At 43.4% G+C, this 18,871-nt stretch overlaps 1 protein-coding gene across 1 annotated transcript in view; it reads left to right on the forward strand.

Moving 5' to 3' along the window:
* Positions 1-18,871, forward strand: part of LOC141164814 (transcription factor COE3-like) — a 349,802-nt gene that overhangs the window by 238,441 nt on the left and 92,490 nt on the right. The window contains exon 6 of the mRNA XM_073650397.1: positions 6,113-6,181. Coding sequence (XP_073506498.1) covers positions 6,113-6,181 — 69 coding nt within the window. The remainder of the gene's footprint in view (positions 1-6,112; positions 6,182-18,871) is intronic.

An 18,871-nucleotide genomic window follows, 5' to 3' on the forward strand; every position in this document is an offset into this window, starting at 1 on the left:
GTTGTACTACCGCCCCCAATGTATTATATATTATACTACCGCCCCCAATGTATTATATATTATACTACTGCCCCCAATGTATTATATATTATACTACCGCCCCAATATATTATATGTTGTACTACCGCCGCCAATGTATTATATATTATACTACCGCCCCCAATGTATTATATATTATACTACCGCCCCCAATGTATTATATATTATACTACTGCCCCCAATGTATTATATATTATACTACTGCCCCCAATGTATTATATATTATACTACCGCCCCCAATGTATTATATATTATACTACTGCCCCCAATGTATTATATATTATACTACCGCCCCCAATGTGTTATATATTATACTACCGCCCCCAATGTATTATATATTATACTACTGCCCCCAATGTATTATATATTATACTACCGCCCCCAATGTGTTATATATTATACTACCGCCCCCAATGTATTATATATTATACTACCGCCCCCAATGTATTATATATTATACTACCGCCCCCAATGTATTATATATTATACTACCGCCCCCAATGTATTATATATTATACTACCGCCCCCAATGTATTATATATTATACTACCGCCCCCATTGTATTATATATTATACTACTGCCCCAATGTATTATATATTATACTACCGCCCCCAATGTATTATATATTATACTACCGCCCCCAATGTATTATATATTATACTACCGCCCCCAATGTATTATATATTATACTACCGCCCCCAATGTATTATATATTATACTACCGCCCCCAATGTATTATATATTATACTACCGCCTCCAATGTATTATATATTTTACTACTGCCCCCAATGTATTATATATTATACTACCGCCCCCAATGTATTATATAGTATACTACTGCCCCCAATGTATTATATATTATACTACTGCCCCCAATGTATTATATATTATACTACTGCCCCAATGTATTATATATTATACTACCGCCCCCAATGTATTATATATTATACTACCGCCCCCAATCTATTATATATTATACTACCGCCCCCAATGTATTATATATTATACTACCGCCCCCAATGTATTATATATTATACTACCGCCCCCAATGTATTATATATTATACTACCGCCCCCAATGTATTATATATTATACTACTGCCCCCAGTGTATAATATATTATACTACCGCCCCCAATGTATTATATATTATACTACCGCCCCCAATGTATTATATATTATACTACTGCCCCCAGTGTATAATATATTATACTACCGCCTCCAATGTATTATATATTGTACTACTGCCCCAATGTATTATATATTATACTACCGCCCCCAATGTATTATATATTATACTACTGCCCCCAATGTATTATATATTATCTACTGCCCCCAATGTATTATATATTATACTACTGCCCCCAATGTATTATATATTATACTACCGCCTCCAATGTATTATATATTATACTACTGCCCCAATGTATTATATATTATACTACCGCCCCCAATGTATTATATATTATACTACTGCCCCCAATGTATTATATATTATACTACCGCCCCCAATGTATTATATATTATACTACTGCCCCCAATGTATTATATATTATACTACCGCCCCCAATGTATTATATATTATACTACTGCCCCCAATGTATTATATATTATACTACCGCCCCCAATGTATTATATATTATACTACCGCCCCCAATGTATTATATATTATACTACTGCCCCCAATGTATTATATATTATACTACTGCCCCCAATGTATTATATATTATACTACTGCCCCAATGTATTATATATTATACTACCGCCCCCAATGTATTATATATTATACTACCGCCCCCAATGTATTATATATTATACTACTGCCCCCAATGTATTATATATTATACTACCGCCCCCAATGTATTATATATTATACTACCGTCCCCAATGTATTATATATTATACTACTGCCCCCAATGTATTATATATTATACTACCGCCCCCAATGTATTATATATTATACTACTGCCCCCAATGTATTATATATTATACTACCGCCCCCAATGTATTATATATTATACTACTGCCCCCAATGTATTATATATTATACTACCGCCCCCAATGTATTATATATTATACTACCGTCCCCAATGTATTATATATTATACTACTGCCCCCAATGTATTATATATTATACTACTGCCCCCAATGTATTATATATTATACTACCGCCCCCAATGTATTATATATTATACTACTGCCCCCAATGTATTATATATTATACTACCGCCCCCAATGTATTATATATTATACTACTGCCCCCAATGTATTATATATTATACTACCGCCCCCAATGTATTATATATTATACTACCGTCCCCAATGTATTATATATTATACTACTGCCCCCAATGTATTATATATTATACTACTGCCCCCAATGTATTATATATTATACTACTGCCCCCAATGTATTATATATTATACTACCGCCCCCAATGTATTATATATTATACTACCGCCCCCAATGTATTATATATTATACTACTGCCCCCAATGTATTATATATTATACTACCGCCCCCAATGTATTATATATTATACTACCGTCCCCAATGTATTATATATTATACTACTGCCCCCAATGTATTATATATTATACTACTGCCCCCAATGTATTATATATTATACTACTGCCCCCAATGTATTATATATTATACTACTGCCCCCAATGTGTTATATATTGTACTACCGCCCCCAATGTATTATATATTATACTACCGCCCCCAATGTATTATATATTATACTACTGCCCCCAATGTATTATATATTATACTACCGCCTCCAATGTATTATATATTATACTACTGCCCCCAATGTATTATATATTATACTACCGCCCCCAATGTGTTATATATTTTAGCAGCGGTACATTTTTTACTGACTCCATCGCTAACTTCTATTCTACTGAAATGATCACCGTCTCTCCGACTCCACAGCCCTGATTATCAGGACTATTATCAGGACTATTATCAGGACTATTATCAGGACTATTATCAGGACTGTTATCAGGACTATTATCAGGACTTTTATCAGTACTGTTATCGGGATTGTCATCATGACTGTTAATAATAATAATAATAATAATAATAATCCTTATTTATATAGCGCCAACCTATTCCGCAGCGCTTTACAATTCAGAGGTTCATGTACAACAATCATAAGAAACAGCTAAAGATAATACAATGATTAAAGCAAAAATAATGATGACCCTGCTCCTAAGAGCTTACAATCTACTATGATATCAGGACTATTATCAGAACTGTTATCAGGACGATTATTTCGTCAATTATCAGGACTATTATCCGGATTGTCTTCCGTACTATTATCAGGACTGTTATCAGAACGGTCATCAGGACTGTTATCAGGACTATTATCAGGGCAATTATCATGACTGTATCAGGATTGTCATCAGGACTATTATCAGCACTGTTATCAGGCCTGTTTTTAGGAATGTCAGGACTATTATCAGGATTGTCATCAGGTTATCATCACAGATATCAGGACTATTATCAGGTTATCACCATGGATATCAGGACTATTATCAGGACTATTATCAGGCCTGTTATCAGGACTATTATCAGGACTGTTATTACGCTGTTATCAGCACTGTTATCAGGATTGTCATCAGGAAAAATATCAGGACTGTTATTAGTATTGTCATTACAACTGTTATCAGCACCGATATCAGGACTGTTATCCGGACTATTATTAGGCTGCTATCAGGATTGTCATCACGACTGTTATCAGGATTGTCATCACGACTGTTTTCAAGATTGTCGTCAGGATTATCAGGACTGTTATCAGAACTGTCATCAGGACTGTTATCAGAACGGTCATCAGGATTGTCATCAGAACTGTCATCAGGCCTGTTATCAGGACTATTATCAGCACCGATATCAGGCCTGTTATCAGGACTATTATCAGCACCGATATCAGGACTGTTATCAGGACTATTATTAGGCTATTATCAGCACTGTTATCAGGATTGTCATCAGGAAAATTATCAGGACTGTTATAAGAACTGTCATCAGGATTGTCATCAGGACTGTTATGACTTTTATCTGAATTATCATCAGGACTATTATCAGAACTGTTATCAGGATTGTTATCAGGACTATACCGGGGTTGTTATCACAAATGTTATCAGGACTGTTGTTTGGTCAGTTATCAGGACTGTCATCAGGACTGTCATCAGGACTATTACCAGAGTTGTCATCACGATTGTTATCAGAACTGTTATCAGGACTATTATCTGGACAATGATCAGAACTTTTATCAGGATTGTGATCAGGACTGTTATCTGGATTGTAATATGGACTGTTATCAGGACTCTCACCAGGGCAATTATCCGTATTGTCATCAGGATTGTTATCTGGAATGCTATCAGGACTGTTATTTGGATAAAATATTGGTAGGGGGCGCTAGTAGACTCTTACCTTTGACCTGCAGCTGATACTTGCAGTGAACCAAAAAGGCTGCCTAAGTAAATTAAAAGCAGAGATGAGGTATCTGCGCTGGTCTAGGTGATTAAAAATGAACTGTGAACAAAATAATTTAAAATATAAATATTTATTGGTAAATAGTTAAAAAATATGAAACATTAAAACTGATGTTAATTCAAAATAAGATAAATGGGGGTAGCTGGCCTCCTCAGGGCAATATAGGAGCACAGACGAAGGATTCCGTGCAAATCCGAAACGCGTAGGAAAGGTCCTCAGTGCTACCCATACCCTCTCTATCGCGAGAGATCGCGGGATCTGACGTCACCTACCACGTGACCGGACGCCTCGCCACTCTCCGCAAGCAGGAAGTAGGCACCTTTATACTCTCGCTGCTACCGGAGCCTCTGGCCGGGACTCCGAGTGCAGTGCAACAGGATTCAGCTTCTAAATCCTTACATCAGGTCAGTACCAACGACCTGATCAGTACCTCCATCAAGGGGAGACTCAAGAATCCAACGTGCCTGCAACACCAGCAGCCACCTCCGTTATACCAGGTACACCAGCACACACTGTGCCTGCCACAGTAAAGCCCTTTTTTTTTTACTCATCGATGCCTTCATGATGAACTTTGTTCTTACTACATAAATTGGAAGCATTCCATATCTTACCAGCCTTTACTCAGGTTGTTCTCTTATAAACTCTATATACCTGATTATCTTCCGGTACTCATATTTGTCTATATCTCCCTAGATATATTCATACCTATACCTAATCATAATTATTTATATCTAGCCCTACCAGGTAGGACATCTAACAGCCACGTACCCTACGCAAATCCATACTTTCCATCAACCTCCTACACCTTTCATCCAAGGTATTTTTCCCATCACTGGGAGTCTGTCTGCCACTATTTTGGTTCTTTCCCCTTAACATTATTGTGTCCTGACAGATCTGTCATCCTGACCATTTCCTAGGAGTTCTACCAAACACCACGTCCACATCTATACCCCAATAGGCTCCCATCATTTAGTTCAAGCCATTATCTTTGTCATTCCCTGGAGTACTCTCCAAGCAGGACTGTTATTTCACTATTATCAGGGCTATCCTCTGCACTGATGTCAAGACCTATTATTAGGACTTTTATCAGGACTCTAATCATGACTATAATCAGGACTATTAAGTAAGCTGGAATGTCATCAGCACTATTATAAGGACTGTTATTAGGACAATTATCATCATTATTATCAGGACTATTTTCAGGACCATTCTGATGTTAGTAGGACTGATATCTGGACTATTATCAGAACTAATATTAGGACTATTTCCAGGACTGTTATCATGACCATTATCAGAAATGCTAGGTCCCTTCTATTTTCAGGACTATTATTGGGACTATTAGGACTATAATCAGGAGTATTATCAGGACTGTTATCAACACCTGTTAGCAGGAATGTTATCAGGATTATTATTAGCAGTTGGGATTACAATCAGGACTTCTATTGTAAGGACTGTTATCAGGACTATTATTTCCCTTTGGATTACTACTACGATTATACCGTTTCGATCATGTTTTAATTCATACATTGTAAAAGTTCTAATTTTTTTAAATTATCTTTTCCTTTTTTTATAGTCGATGCTGCGACAAGAAAAGCTGCGGAAATCGTAACGAGACGCCGTCCGACCCCGTTATCATCGACAGGTAAGATCCTGCTCATAGGATGACGGCTAAAAGCCACAGAGCAGGTGATGACTGGTGGAGCAGACTTTAGTGAGCGCGTCGTGATTAGCAAAGAAGCAAAGGAGGTTCAAATCAGTCTGAAACACTGAAAAGCAAAAGGAAACCATTCATTAGAAAGTAGTGACATCATGTGGATGCAGCCTATCAAATCAGCAGAGAGTAGTGACATCACAGGGAGCCAGCCTATCAAATCAGCAGAGAGTAGTGACATCACAGGGAGCCATCCTATCAAATCAGCAGAGAGTAGTGACATCACAGGGAGCCAGCCTATCAAATCAGCAGACAGTAGTAACATCACAGGGAGCCAGCCTATCAAATCAGCAGAGAGTAGTGACATCACAGGGAGCCAGCCTATCAAATCAGCAGAGAGTAGTGACATCACAGAGAGCCAGCCTATCAAATCAGCAGATAGTAGTGACATCACATGGAGCCAGCCTATCAAATCAACAGAGAGTAGTGACATCACAGGGAGCCAGCCTATCAAATCAGCAGAGAGTAGTGACATCACAGGGCGCCAGCCTATCAAATCAGCAGAGAGTAGTGACATCACAGGGAGCCAGCCTATCAAATCAACAGAAAGTAGTGACATCACAGAGAGCCAGCCTATCAAATCAGCAGAGAGTAGTGACATCACATGGAGCCAGCCTATCAAATCAACAGAAAGTAGTGACATCACAGGGAGCCAGCCTATCAAATCAGCAGAGAGTAGTGACATCACAGAGAGCCAGCCTATCAAATCAACAGAGAGTAGTGACATCACAGGGAGCCAGCTTATCAAATCAACAGAGAGTAGTGACATCACATGGAGCCAGCCTATCAAATCAACAGAGAGTAGTGACATCACAGGGAGCCAGCCTATCAAATCAACAGAGAGTAGTGACATCACAGGGAGCCAGCCTATCAAATCAACAGAGAGTAGTGACATCACAGGGAGCCAGCCTATCAAATCAACAGAGAGTAGTGACATCACAGGGAGCCAGCCTATCAAATCAACAGAGAGTAGTGACATCACAGGGAGCCAGCCTATCAAATCAGCAGAGTAGTGACATCACATGGAGCCAGCCTATCAAATCAGCAGAGAGTAGTGACATCACAGGGCGCCAGCCTATCAAATCAGCAGAGAGTAGTGACATCACAGGGCGCCAGCCTGTCAAATCAGCAGAGAGTAGTGACATCACAGGGCGCCAGCCTATCAAATCAGCAGAGAGTAGTGACATCACAGGGAGCCAGCCTATCAAATCAACAGAAAGTAGTGACATCACAGAGAGCCAGCCTATCAAATCAGCAGAGAGTAGTGACATCACATGGAGCCAGCCTATCAAATCAACAGAAAGTAGTGACATCACAGGGAGCCAGCCTATCAAATCAGCAGAGAGTAGTGACATCACAGAGAGCCAGCCTATCAAATCAACAGAAAGTAGTGACATCACAGGGAGCCAGCTTATCAAATCAACAGAGAGTAGTGACATCACGTGGAGCCAGCCTATCAAATCAACAGAGTAGTGACATCACAGGGAGCCAGCCTATCAAATCAACAGAGAGTAGTGACATCACAGGGAGCCAGCCTATCAAATCAACAGAGAGTAGTGACATCACAGGGAGCCAGCCTATCAAATCAACAGAGAGTAGTGACATCACAGGGAGCCAGCCTATCAAATCAACAGAGAGTAGTGACATCACAGGGAGCCAGCCTATCAAATCAAAAGAGAGTAGTGACATCACAGGGAGCCAGCCTATCAAATCAACAGAGAGTAGTGACATCACAGGGAGCCAGCCTATCAAATCAACAGAGAGTAGTGACATCACAGGGAGCCAGCCTATCAAATCAACAGAGTAGTGACATCACAGGGAGCCAGCCATTCAAATCAACAGAAAGTAGTGACATCACAGGGAGCCAGCCATTCAAATTAACAGAGAGTAGTGACATCACAGGGAGCCAGCCTATCAAATCAACAGAAAGTAATGACATCACAGGAAGCCAGCCTATCAAATCAACAGAGTAGTGACATCACAGGGAGCCAGCCTATCAAATCAACAGAAAGTAGTGACATCACAGGGAGCCAGCCATTCAAATCAACAGAGAGTAGTGACATCACAGGGAGCCAGCCTATCAAATCAACAGAGAGTAGTGACATCACATGGAGCCAGCCTATCAAATCAACAGAGAGTAGTGACATCACAGAGAGCCAGCCTATCAAATCAGCAGAGAGTAGTGACATCACAGGGAGTCAGCCTATCAAATCAACAGAGAGTAGTGACATCACATGGAGCCAGCCTATCAAATCAACAGAGAGTAGTGACATCACAGGGAGCCAGCCTATCAAATCAGCAGATAGTAGTGACATCACAGAGAGCCAGCCTATCAAATCAACAGAGAGTAGTGACATCACAGGGAGCCAGCCTATCAAATCAGCAGAGAGTAGTGACATCTCATGGAGCCAGCCTATCAAATCAGCAGATAGTAGTGACATCACAGAGAGCCAGCCTATCAAATCAACAGAGAGTAGTGACATCACAGGGAGCCAGCCTATCAAATCAGCAGAGAGTAGTGACATCACATGCAGCCAGCCTATCAAATCAACAGAGATTAGTGACATCACATGGAGCCAGCCTATCAAATCAACAGAAAGTAGTGACATCACATGGAGCCAGCCTATCAAATCAGCAGAGAGTAGTGACATCACATGGAGCCAGCCTATCAAATCAACAGAGAGTAGTGACATCACAGGGAGCCAGCCTATCAAATCAGCAGAGAGCAGTGACATCACAGAGAGCCAGCCTATCAAATCAACAGAGAGTAGCGACATCACAGGGAGCCAGCCTATCAAATCAGCAGAGAGTAGTGACATCACAGGGAGCCAGCCTATCAAATCAGCAGAGAGCAGTGACATCACAGAGAGCCAGCCTATCAAATCAACAGAGAGTAGTGACATCACAGGGAGCCAGCCTATCAAATCAACAGAGAGTAGTGACACCACAGGGAGCCAGCCTATCAAATCAACAGAGAGTAGTGACATCACAGGGAGCCAGCCTATCAAATCAACAGAAAGTAATGACATCACAGGAAGCCAGCCTATCAAATCAGCAGAGAGTAGTGACATCACAGGGAGCAAGCCATTCAAATCAACAGAGAGTAGTGACATCACAGGGAGCCAGCCTATCAAATCAGCAGATAGTAGTGACATCACAGGGAGCCAGCCTACCAAATCAACAGAGAGTAGTGACATCACAGGGAGCCAGCCTATCAAATCAACAGAGGGTAGTGACATCACAGGGAGCCAACCTATCAAATCAACAGAGAGTAGTGACATCACAGGGAGCCAACCTATCAAATCAACAGAGAGTAGTGACATCACAGGGAGCCAGCCTATCAAATCAGCAGAGAGTAGTGACATCACAGGGAGCCAACCTATCAAATCAACAGAGAGTAGTGACATCACAGGGAGCCAGCCTATCAAATCAACAGAGAGTAGTGACATCACAGGGAGCCAGCCTATCAAATCAACAGAGAGTAGTGACATCACAGGGAGCCAGCCTATCAAATCAACAGAGTAGTGACATCACAGGGAGCCAGCCTATCAAATCAGCAGAGAGTAGTGACATCACAGGGAGCCAGCCTATCAAATCAGCAGATAGTAGTGACATCACAGGGAGCCAGCCTACCAAATCAACAGAGAGTAGTGACATCACAGGGAGCCAACCTATCAAATCAACAGAGGGTAGTGACATCACAGGGAGCCAACCTATCAAATCAACAGAAAGTAGTGACATCACAGGGAGCCAGCCTATCAAATCAACAGAAAGTAGTGACATCACAGGGAGCCAGCCTATCAAATCAGCAGATAGTAGTGACATCACAGGGAGCCAGCCTACCAAATCAACAGAGAGTAGTGACATCACAGGGAGCCAGCCTATCAAATCAACAGAGGGTAGTGACATCACAGGGAGCCAACCTATCAAATCAACAGAGAGTAGTAACATCACAGGGAGCCAACCTATCAAATCAACAGAGAGTAGTGACATCACAGGGAGCCAGCCTATCAAATCAGCAGAGAGTAGTGACATCACAGGGAGCCAACCTATCAAATCAACAGAGAGTAGTGACATCACAGGGAGCCAGCCTATCAAATCAACAGAGAGTAGTGACATCACATGGAGCCAGCCTATCAAATCAACAGAGAGTAGTGACATCACAGGGAGCCAGCCTATCAAATCAACAGAGAGTAGTGACATCACAGGGAGCCAGCCTATCAAATCAACAGAGAGTAGTGACATCACAGGGAGCCAGCCTATCAAATCAACAGAGAGTAGTGACATCACAGGGAGCCAGCCTATCAAATCAACAGAGAGTAGTGACATCACAGGGAGCCAGCCTATCAAATCAAAAGAGAGTAGTGACATCACAGGGAGCCAGCCTATCAAATCAACAGAGAGTAGTGACATCACAGGGAGCCAGCCTATCAAATCAACAGAGAGTAGTGACATCACAGGGAGCCAGCCTATCAAATCAACAGAGTAGTGACATCACAGGGAGCCAGCCATTCAAATCAACAGAAAGTAGTGACATCACAGGGAGCCAGCCATTCAAATTAACAGAGAGTAGTGACATCACAGGGAGCCAGCCTATCAAATCAACAGAAAGTAATGACATCACAGGAAGCCAGCCTATCAAATCAACAGAGTAGTGACATCACAGGGAGCCAGCCATTCAAATCAACAGAAAGTAGTGACATCACAGGGAGCCAGCCATTCAAATCAACAGAGAGTAGTGACATCACAGGGAGCCAGCCTATCAAATCAACAGAGAGTAGTGACATCACATGGAGCCAGCCTATCAAATCAACAGAGAGTAGTGACATCACAGAGAGCCAGCCTATCAAATCAGCAGAGAGTAGTGACATCACAGGGAGTCAGCCTATCAAATCAACAGAGAGTAGTGACATCACATGGAGCCAGCCTATCAAATCAACAGAGAGTAGTGACATCACAGGGAGCCAGCCTATCAAATCAGCAGATAGTAGTGACATCACAGAGAGCCAGCCTATCAAATCAACAGAAAGTAGTGACATCACAGGGAGCCAGCCTATCAAATCAGCAGAGAGTAGTGACATCTCATGGAGCCAGCCTATCAAATCAGCAGATAGTAGTGACATCACAGAGAGCCAGCCTATCAAATCAACAGAGAGTAGTGACATCACAGGGAGCCAGCCTATCAAATCAGCAGAGAGTAGTGACATCACATGCAGCCAGCCTATCAAATCAACAGAGATTAGTGACATCACATGGAGCCAGCCTATCAAATCAACAGAAAGTAGTGACATCACATGGAGCCAGCCTATCAAATCAGCAGAGAGTAGTGACATCACAGGGAGCCAGCCTATCAAATCAACAGAGAGTAGTGACATCACAGGGAGCCAGCCTATCAAATCAGCAGAGAGCAGTGACATCACAGAGAGCCAGCCTATCAAATCAACAGAGAGTAGCGACATCACAGGGAGCCAGCCTATCAAATCAGCAGAGAGTAGTGACATCACAGGGAGCCAGCCTATCAAATCAGCAGAGAGCAGTGACATCACAGAGAGCCAGCCTATCAAATCAACAGAGAGTAGTGACATCACAGGGAGCCAGCCTATCAAATCAACAGAGAGTAGTGACATCACAGGGAGCCAGCCTATCAAATCAACAGAGAGTAGTGACATCACAGGGAGCCAGCCTATCAAATCAACAGAAAGTAATGACATCACAGGAAGCCAGCCTATCAAATCAGCAGAGAGTAGTGACATCACAGGGAGCAAGCCATTCAAGTCAACAGAGAGTAGTGACATCACAGGGAGCCAGCCTATCAAATCAGCAGATAGTAGTGACATCACAGGGAGCCAGCCTACCAAATCAACAGAGAGTAGTGACATCACAGGGAGCCAGCCTATCAAATCAACAGAGGGTAGTGACATCACAGGGAGCCAACCTATCAAATCAACAGAGAGTAGTGACATCACAGGGAGCCAACCTATCAAATCAACAGAGAGTAGTGACATCACAGGGAGCCAGCCTATCAAATCAGCAGAGAGTAGTGACATCACAGGGAGCCAACCTATCAAATCAACAGAGAGTAGTGACATCACAGGGAGCCAGCCTATCAAATCAACAGAGAGTAGTGACATCACAGGGAGCCAGCCTATCAAATCAACAGAGAGTAGTGACATCACAGGGAGCCAGCCTATCAAATCAACAGAGTAGTGACATCACAGGGAGCCAGCCTATCAAATCAGCAGAGAGTAGTGACATCACAGGGAGCCAGCCTATCAAATCAGCAGATAGTAGTGACATCACAGGGAGCCAGCCTACCAAATCAACAGAGAGTAGTGACATCACAGGGAGCCAACCTATCAAATCAACAGAGGGTAGTGACATCACAGGGAGCCAACCTATCAAATCAACAGAAAGTAGTGACATCACAGGGAGCCAGCCTATCAAATCAACAGAAAGTAGTGACATCACAGGGAGCCAGCCTATCAAATCAGCAGATAGTAGTGACATCACAGGGAGCCAGCCTACCAAATCAACAGAGAGTAGTGACATCACAGGGAGCCAGCCTATCAAATCAACAGAGGGTAGTGACATCACAGGGAGCCAACCTATCAAATCAACAGAGAGTAGTAATATCACAGGGAGCCAACCTATCAAATCAACAGAGAGTAGTGACATCACAGGGAGCCAGCCTATCAAATCAGCAGAGAGTAGTGACATCACAGGGAGCCAACCTATCAAATCAACAGAGAGTAGTGACATCACAGGGAGCCAGCCTATCAAATCAACAGAGAGTAGTGACATCACATGGAGCCAGCCTATCAAATCAACAGAGAGTAGTGACATCACAGGGAGCCAGCCTATCAAATCAACAGAGTAGTGACATCACAGGGAGCCAGCCATTCAAATCAACAGAGAGTAGTGACATCACAGGAAGCCAGCCTATCAAATCAGCAGAGAGTAGTGACATCACAGGGAGTCAGCCTATCAAATCAACAGAGAGTAGTGACATCACAGGGAGCCAGCCTATCAAATCAGCAGATAGTAGTGACATCACAGAGAGCCAGCCTATCAAATCAACAGAGAGTAGTGACATCACAGGGAGCCAGCCTATCAAATCAGCAGAGAGTAGTGACATCACAGGGAGCCAGCCTATCAAATCAACAGAGAGTAGTGACATCACAGAGAGCCAGCCTATCAAATCAGCAGAAAGTAGTGACATCACAGGGAGCCAGCCTATCAAATCAACAGAGAGTAGTGACATCACAGGGAGCCAGCCTATCAAATCAGCAGAGAGTAGTGACATCACAGGGAGCCAGCCTATCAAATGAACAGAGAGTAGTGACATCACAGGGAGCCAGCCTATCAAATCAGCAGAGAGTAGTGACATCACAGGGAGCCAGCCTATCAAATCAGCAGATAGTAGTGACATCACAGAGAGCCAGCCTATCAAATCAACAGAGAGTAGTGACATCACAGGGAGCCAGCCTATCAAATCAACAGAGAGTAGTGACATCACAGGGAGCCAGCCTATCAAATCAACAGAGAGTAGTGACATCACAGGGAGCCAGCCTATCAAATCAACAGAGTAGTGACATCACAGGGAGCCAGCCATTCAAATCAACAGAAAGTAGTGACATCACAGGGAGCCAGCCATTCAAATCAACAGAGAGTAATGACATCACAGGAAGCCAGCCTATCAAATCAGCAGAGAGTAGTGACATCACAGGGAGCCAGCCTATCAAATCAACAGAGAGTAGTGACATCACAGAGAGCCAGCCTATCAAATCAACAGAAAGTAATGACATCACAGGAAGCCAGCCTATCAAATCAGCAGAGAGTAGTGACATCACAGGGAGCCAGCCTATCAAATCAACAGAGAGTAGTGACATCACAGGGAGCCAGCCTATCAAATCAACAGAGAGTAGTGACATCATAGGGAGCCAGCCTATCAAATCAACAGAAAGTAATGACATCACAGGAAGCCAGCCTATCAAATCAACAGAGAGTAGTGACATCACAGGAAGCCAGCCTATCAAATAGACAGAGAGTAGTGACATCACAGGGAGCCAGCCTATCAAATAGACAGAGAGTAGTGACATCACAGGGAGCCAGCCTATCAAATCAACAGAGAGTAGTGACATCACAGGGAGCCAGCCTATCAAATCAACAGAAAGTAATGACATCACAGGAAGCCAGCCTATCAAATCAGCAGAGAGTAGTGACATCACAGGGAGCCAGCCTATCAAATCAGCAGAGAGTAGTGACATCACAGGGAGCCAACCTTTCAAATCAACAGAGAGTAGTGACATCACAGGGAGCCAGCCTATCAAATCAACAGAGAATAGTGACATCACAGGAAGCCAGCCTATCAAATCAGCAGAGAGTAGTGACATCACAGGGAGCCAGCCTATCAAATCAACAGAAAGTAATGACATCACAGGAAGCCAGCCTATCAAATCAGCAGAGAGTAGTGACATCACAAGGAGCCAGCCTATCAAATCAACAGAGAGTAGTGACATCACAGGGAGCCAGCCTATCAAATCAACAGAAAGTAATGACATCACAGGAAGCCAGCCTATCAAATCAGCAGAGAGTAGTGACATCACAGGGAGCCAGCCTATCAAATCAGCAGAGAGTAGTGACATCACAGGGAGCCAGCCTATCAAATCAGCAGAGAGTAGTGACATCACAGGGAGCCAGCCTATCAAATAGACAGAGAGTAGTGACATCACAGGGAGCCAGCCTATCAAATAGACAGAGAGTAGTGACATCACATGGAGCCAGCCTATCAAATAGACAGAGAGTAGTGACATCACATGGAGCCAGCCTATCAAATCAACAGAGAGTAGTGACATCACAGGAAGCCAGCCTATCAAATCAACAGAGAGTAGTGACATCACAGGAAGCCAGCCTATCAAATCAGCAGAGAGTAGTGACATCACAGGGAGCCAGCCTATCAAATCAGCAGAGAGTAGTGACATCACAGGGAGCCAGCCTATCAAATCAACAGAGAGTAGTGACATCACATGGAGCCAGCCTATCAAATCAGCAGAGAGTAGTGACATCACATGGAGCCAGCCTATCAAATCAGCAGAGAGTAGTGACATCACAGGGAGCCAGCCTATCAAATCAGCAGAGAGTAGTGACATCACATGGAGCCAGCCTATCAAATCAGCAGAGAGTAGTGACATCACATGGAGCCAGCCTATCAAATCAACAGAGAGTAGTGACATCACAGAGAGCCAGCCTATCAAATCAACAGAGAGTAGTGACATCACATGGAGCCAGCCTATCAAATCAGCAGAGAGTAGTGACATCACAGGAAGCCAGCCTATCAAATCAACAGAAAGTAATGACATCACAGGAAGCCAGCCTATCAAATCAGCAGAGAGTAGTGACATCACAGGGAGCCAACCTATCAAATCAACAGAGAGTAGTAATATCACAGGGAGCCAACCTATCAAATTAACAGAGAGTAGTGACATCACAGGGAGCCAGCCTATCAAATCAGCAGAGAGTAGTGACATCACAGGGAGCCAACCTATCAAATCAACAGAGAGTAGTGACATCACAGGGAGCCAGCCTATCAAATCAACAGAGAGTAGTGACATCACATGGAGCCAGCCTATCAAATCAACAGAGAGTAGTGACATCACAGGGAGCCAGCCTATCAAATCAACAGAGTAGTGACATCACAGGGAGCCAGCCATTCAAATCAACAGAGAGTAGTGACATCACAGGAAGCCAGCCTATCAAATCAGCAGAGAGTAGTGACATCACAGGGAGTCAGCCTATCAAATCAACAGAGAGTAGTGACATCACAGGGAGCCAGCCTATCAAATCAGCAGATAGTAGTGACATCACAGAGAGCCAGCCTATCAAATCAACAGAGAGTAGTGACATCACAGGGAGCCAGCCTATCAAATCAGCAGAGAGTAGTGACATCACAGGGAGCCAGCCTATCAAATCAACAGAGAGTAGTGACATCACAGAGAGCCAGCCTATCAAATCAGCAGAAAGTAGTGACATCACAGGGAGCCAGCCTATCAAATCAACAGAGAGTAGTGACATCACAGGGAGCCAGCCTATCAAATCAGCAGAGAGTAGTGACATCACAGGGAGCCAGCCTATCAAATGAACAGAGAGTAGTGACATCACAGGGAGCCAGCCTATCAAATCAGCAGAGAGTAGTGACATCACAGGGAGCCAGCCTATCAAATCAGCAGATAGTAGTGACATCACAGAGAGCCAGCCTATCAAATCAACAGAGAGTAGTGACATCACAGGGAGCCAGCCTATCAAATCAACAGAGAGTAGTGACATCACAGGGAGCCAGCCTATCAAATCAACAGAGAGTAGTGACATCACAGGGAGCCAGCCTATCAAATCAACAGAGTAGTGACATCACAGGGAGCCAGCCATTCAAATCAACAGAAAGTAGTGACATCACAGGGAGCCAGCCATTCAAATCAACAGAGAGTAATGACATCACAGGAAGCCAGCCTATCAAATCAGCAGAGAGTAGTGACATCACAGGGAGCCAGCCTATCAAATCAACAGAGAGTAGTGACATCACAGAGAGCCAGCCTATCAAATCAACAGAAAGTAATGACATCACAGGACGCCAGCCTATCAAATCAGCAGAGAGTAGTGACATCACAGGGAGCCAGCCTATCAAATCAACAGAGAGTAGTGACATCACAGGGAGCCAGCCTATCAAATCAACAGAGAGTAGTGACATCATAGGGAGCCAGCCTATCAAATCAACAGAAAGTAATGACATCACAGGAAGCCAGCCTATCAAATCAACAGAGAGTAGTGACATCACAGGAAGCCAGCCTATCAAATAGACAGAGAGTAGTGACATCACAGGGAGCCAGCCTATCAAATAGACAGAGAGTAGTGACATCACAGGGAGCCAGCCTATCAAATCAACAGAGAGTAGTGACATCACAGGGAGCCAGCCTATCAAATCAACAGAAAGTAATGACATCACAGGAAGCCAGCCTATCAAATCAGCAGAGAGTAGTGACATCACAGGGAGCCAGCCTATCAAATCAGCAGAGAGTAGTGACATCACAGGGAGCCAACCTTTCAAATCAACAGAGAGTAGTGACATCACAGGGAGCCAGCCTATCAAATCAACAGAGAATAGTGACATCACAGGAAGCCAGCCTATCAAATCAGCAGAGAGTAGTGACATCACAGGGAGCCAGCCTATCAAATCAACAGAAAGTAATGACATCACAGGAAGCCAGCCTATCAAATCAGCAGAGAGTAGTGACATCACAAGGAGCCAGCCTATCAAATCAACAGAGAGTAGTGACATCACAGGGAGCCAGCCTATCAAATCAACAGAAAGTAATGACATCACAGGAAGCCAGCCTATCAAATCAGCAGAGAGTAGTGACATCACAGGGAGCCAGCCTATCAAATCAGCAGAGAGTAGTGACATCACAGGGAGCCAGCCTATCAAATCAGCAGAGAGTAGTGACATCACAGGGAGCCAGCCTATCAAATAGACAGAGAGTAGTGACATCACAGGGAGCCAGCCTATCAAATAGACAGAGAGTAGTGACATCACATGGAGCCAGCCTATCAAATAGACAGAGAGTAGTGACATCACATGGAGCCAGCCTATCAAATCAACAGAGAGTAGTGACATCACAGGAAGCCAGCCTATCAAATCAACAGAGAGTAGTGACATCACAGGAAGCCAGCCTATCAAATCAGCAGAGAGTAGTGACATCACAGGGAGCCAGCCTATCAAATCAGCAGAGAGTAGTGACATCACAGGGAGCCAGCCTATCAAATCAACAGAGAGTAGTGACATCACATGGAGCCAGCCTATCAAATCAGCAGAGAGTAGTGACATCACATGGAGCCAGCCTATCAAATCAGCAGAGAGTAGTGACATCACAGGGAGCCAGCCTATCAAATCAGCAGAGAGTAGTGACATCACATGGAGCCAGCCTATCAAATCAGCAGAGAGTAGTGACATCACATGGAGCCAGCCTATCAAATCAACAGAGAGTAGTGACATCACAGAGAGCCAGCCTATCAAATCAACAGAGAGTAGTGACATCACATGGAGCCAGCCTATCAAATCAGCAGAGAGTAGTGACATCACAGGAAGCCAGCCTATCAAATCAACAGAAAGTAATGACATCACAGGAAGCCAGCCTATCAAATCAGCAGAGAGTAGTGACATCACAGGGAGCCAACCTATCAAATCAACAGAGAGTAGTAATATCACAGGGAGCCAACCTATCAAATCAACAGAGAGTAGTGACATCACAGGGAGCCAGCCTATCAAATCAGCAGAGAGTAGTGACATCACAGGGAGCCAACCTATCAAATCAACAGAGAGTAGTGACATCACAGGGAGCCAGCCTATCAAATCAACAGAGAGTAGTGACATCACATGGAGCCAGCCTATCAAATCAACAGAGAGTAGTGACATCACAGGGAGCCAGCCTATCAAATCAACAGAGTAGTGACATCACAGGGAGCCAGCCATTCAAATCAACAGAGAGTAGTGACATCACAGGAAGCCAGCCTATCAAATCAGCAGAGAGTAGTGACATCACAGGGAGTCAGCCTATCAAATCAACAGAGAGT

The sequence above is a fragment of the Phyllobates terribilis genome, unplaced genomic scaffold, assembly GCF_046119375.1.
Source record: "Phyllobates terribilis strain yellow unplaced genomic scaffold, ASM4611937v1 Scaffold_1__5_contigs__length_1240528914, whole genome shotgun sequence".
NCBI lineage: Eukaryota > Metazoa > Chordata > Amphibia > Anura > Dendrobatidae > Phyllobates > Phyllobates terribilis.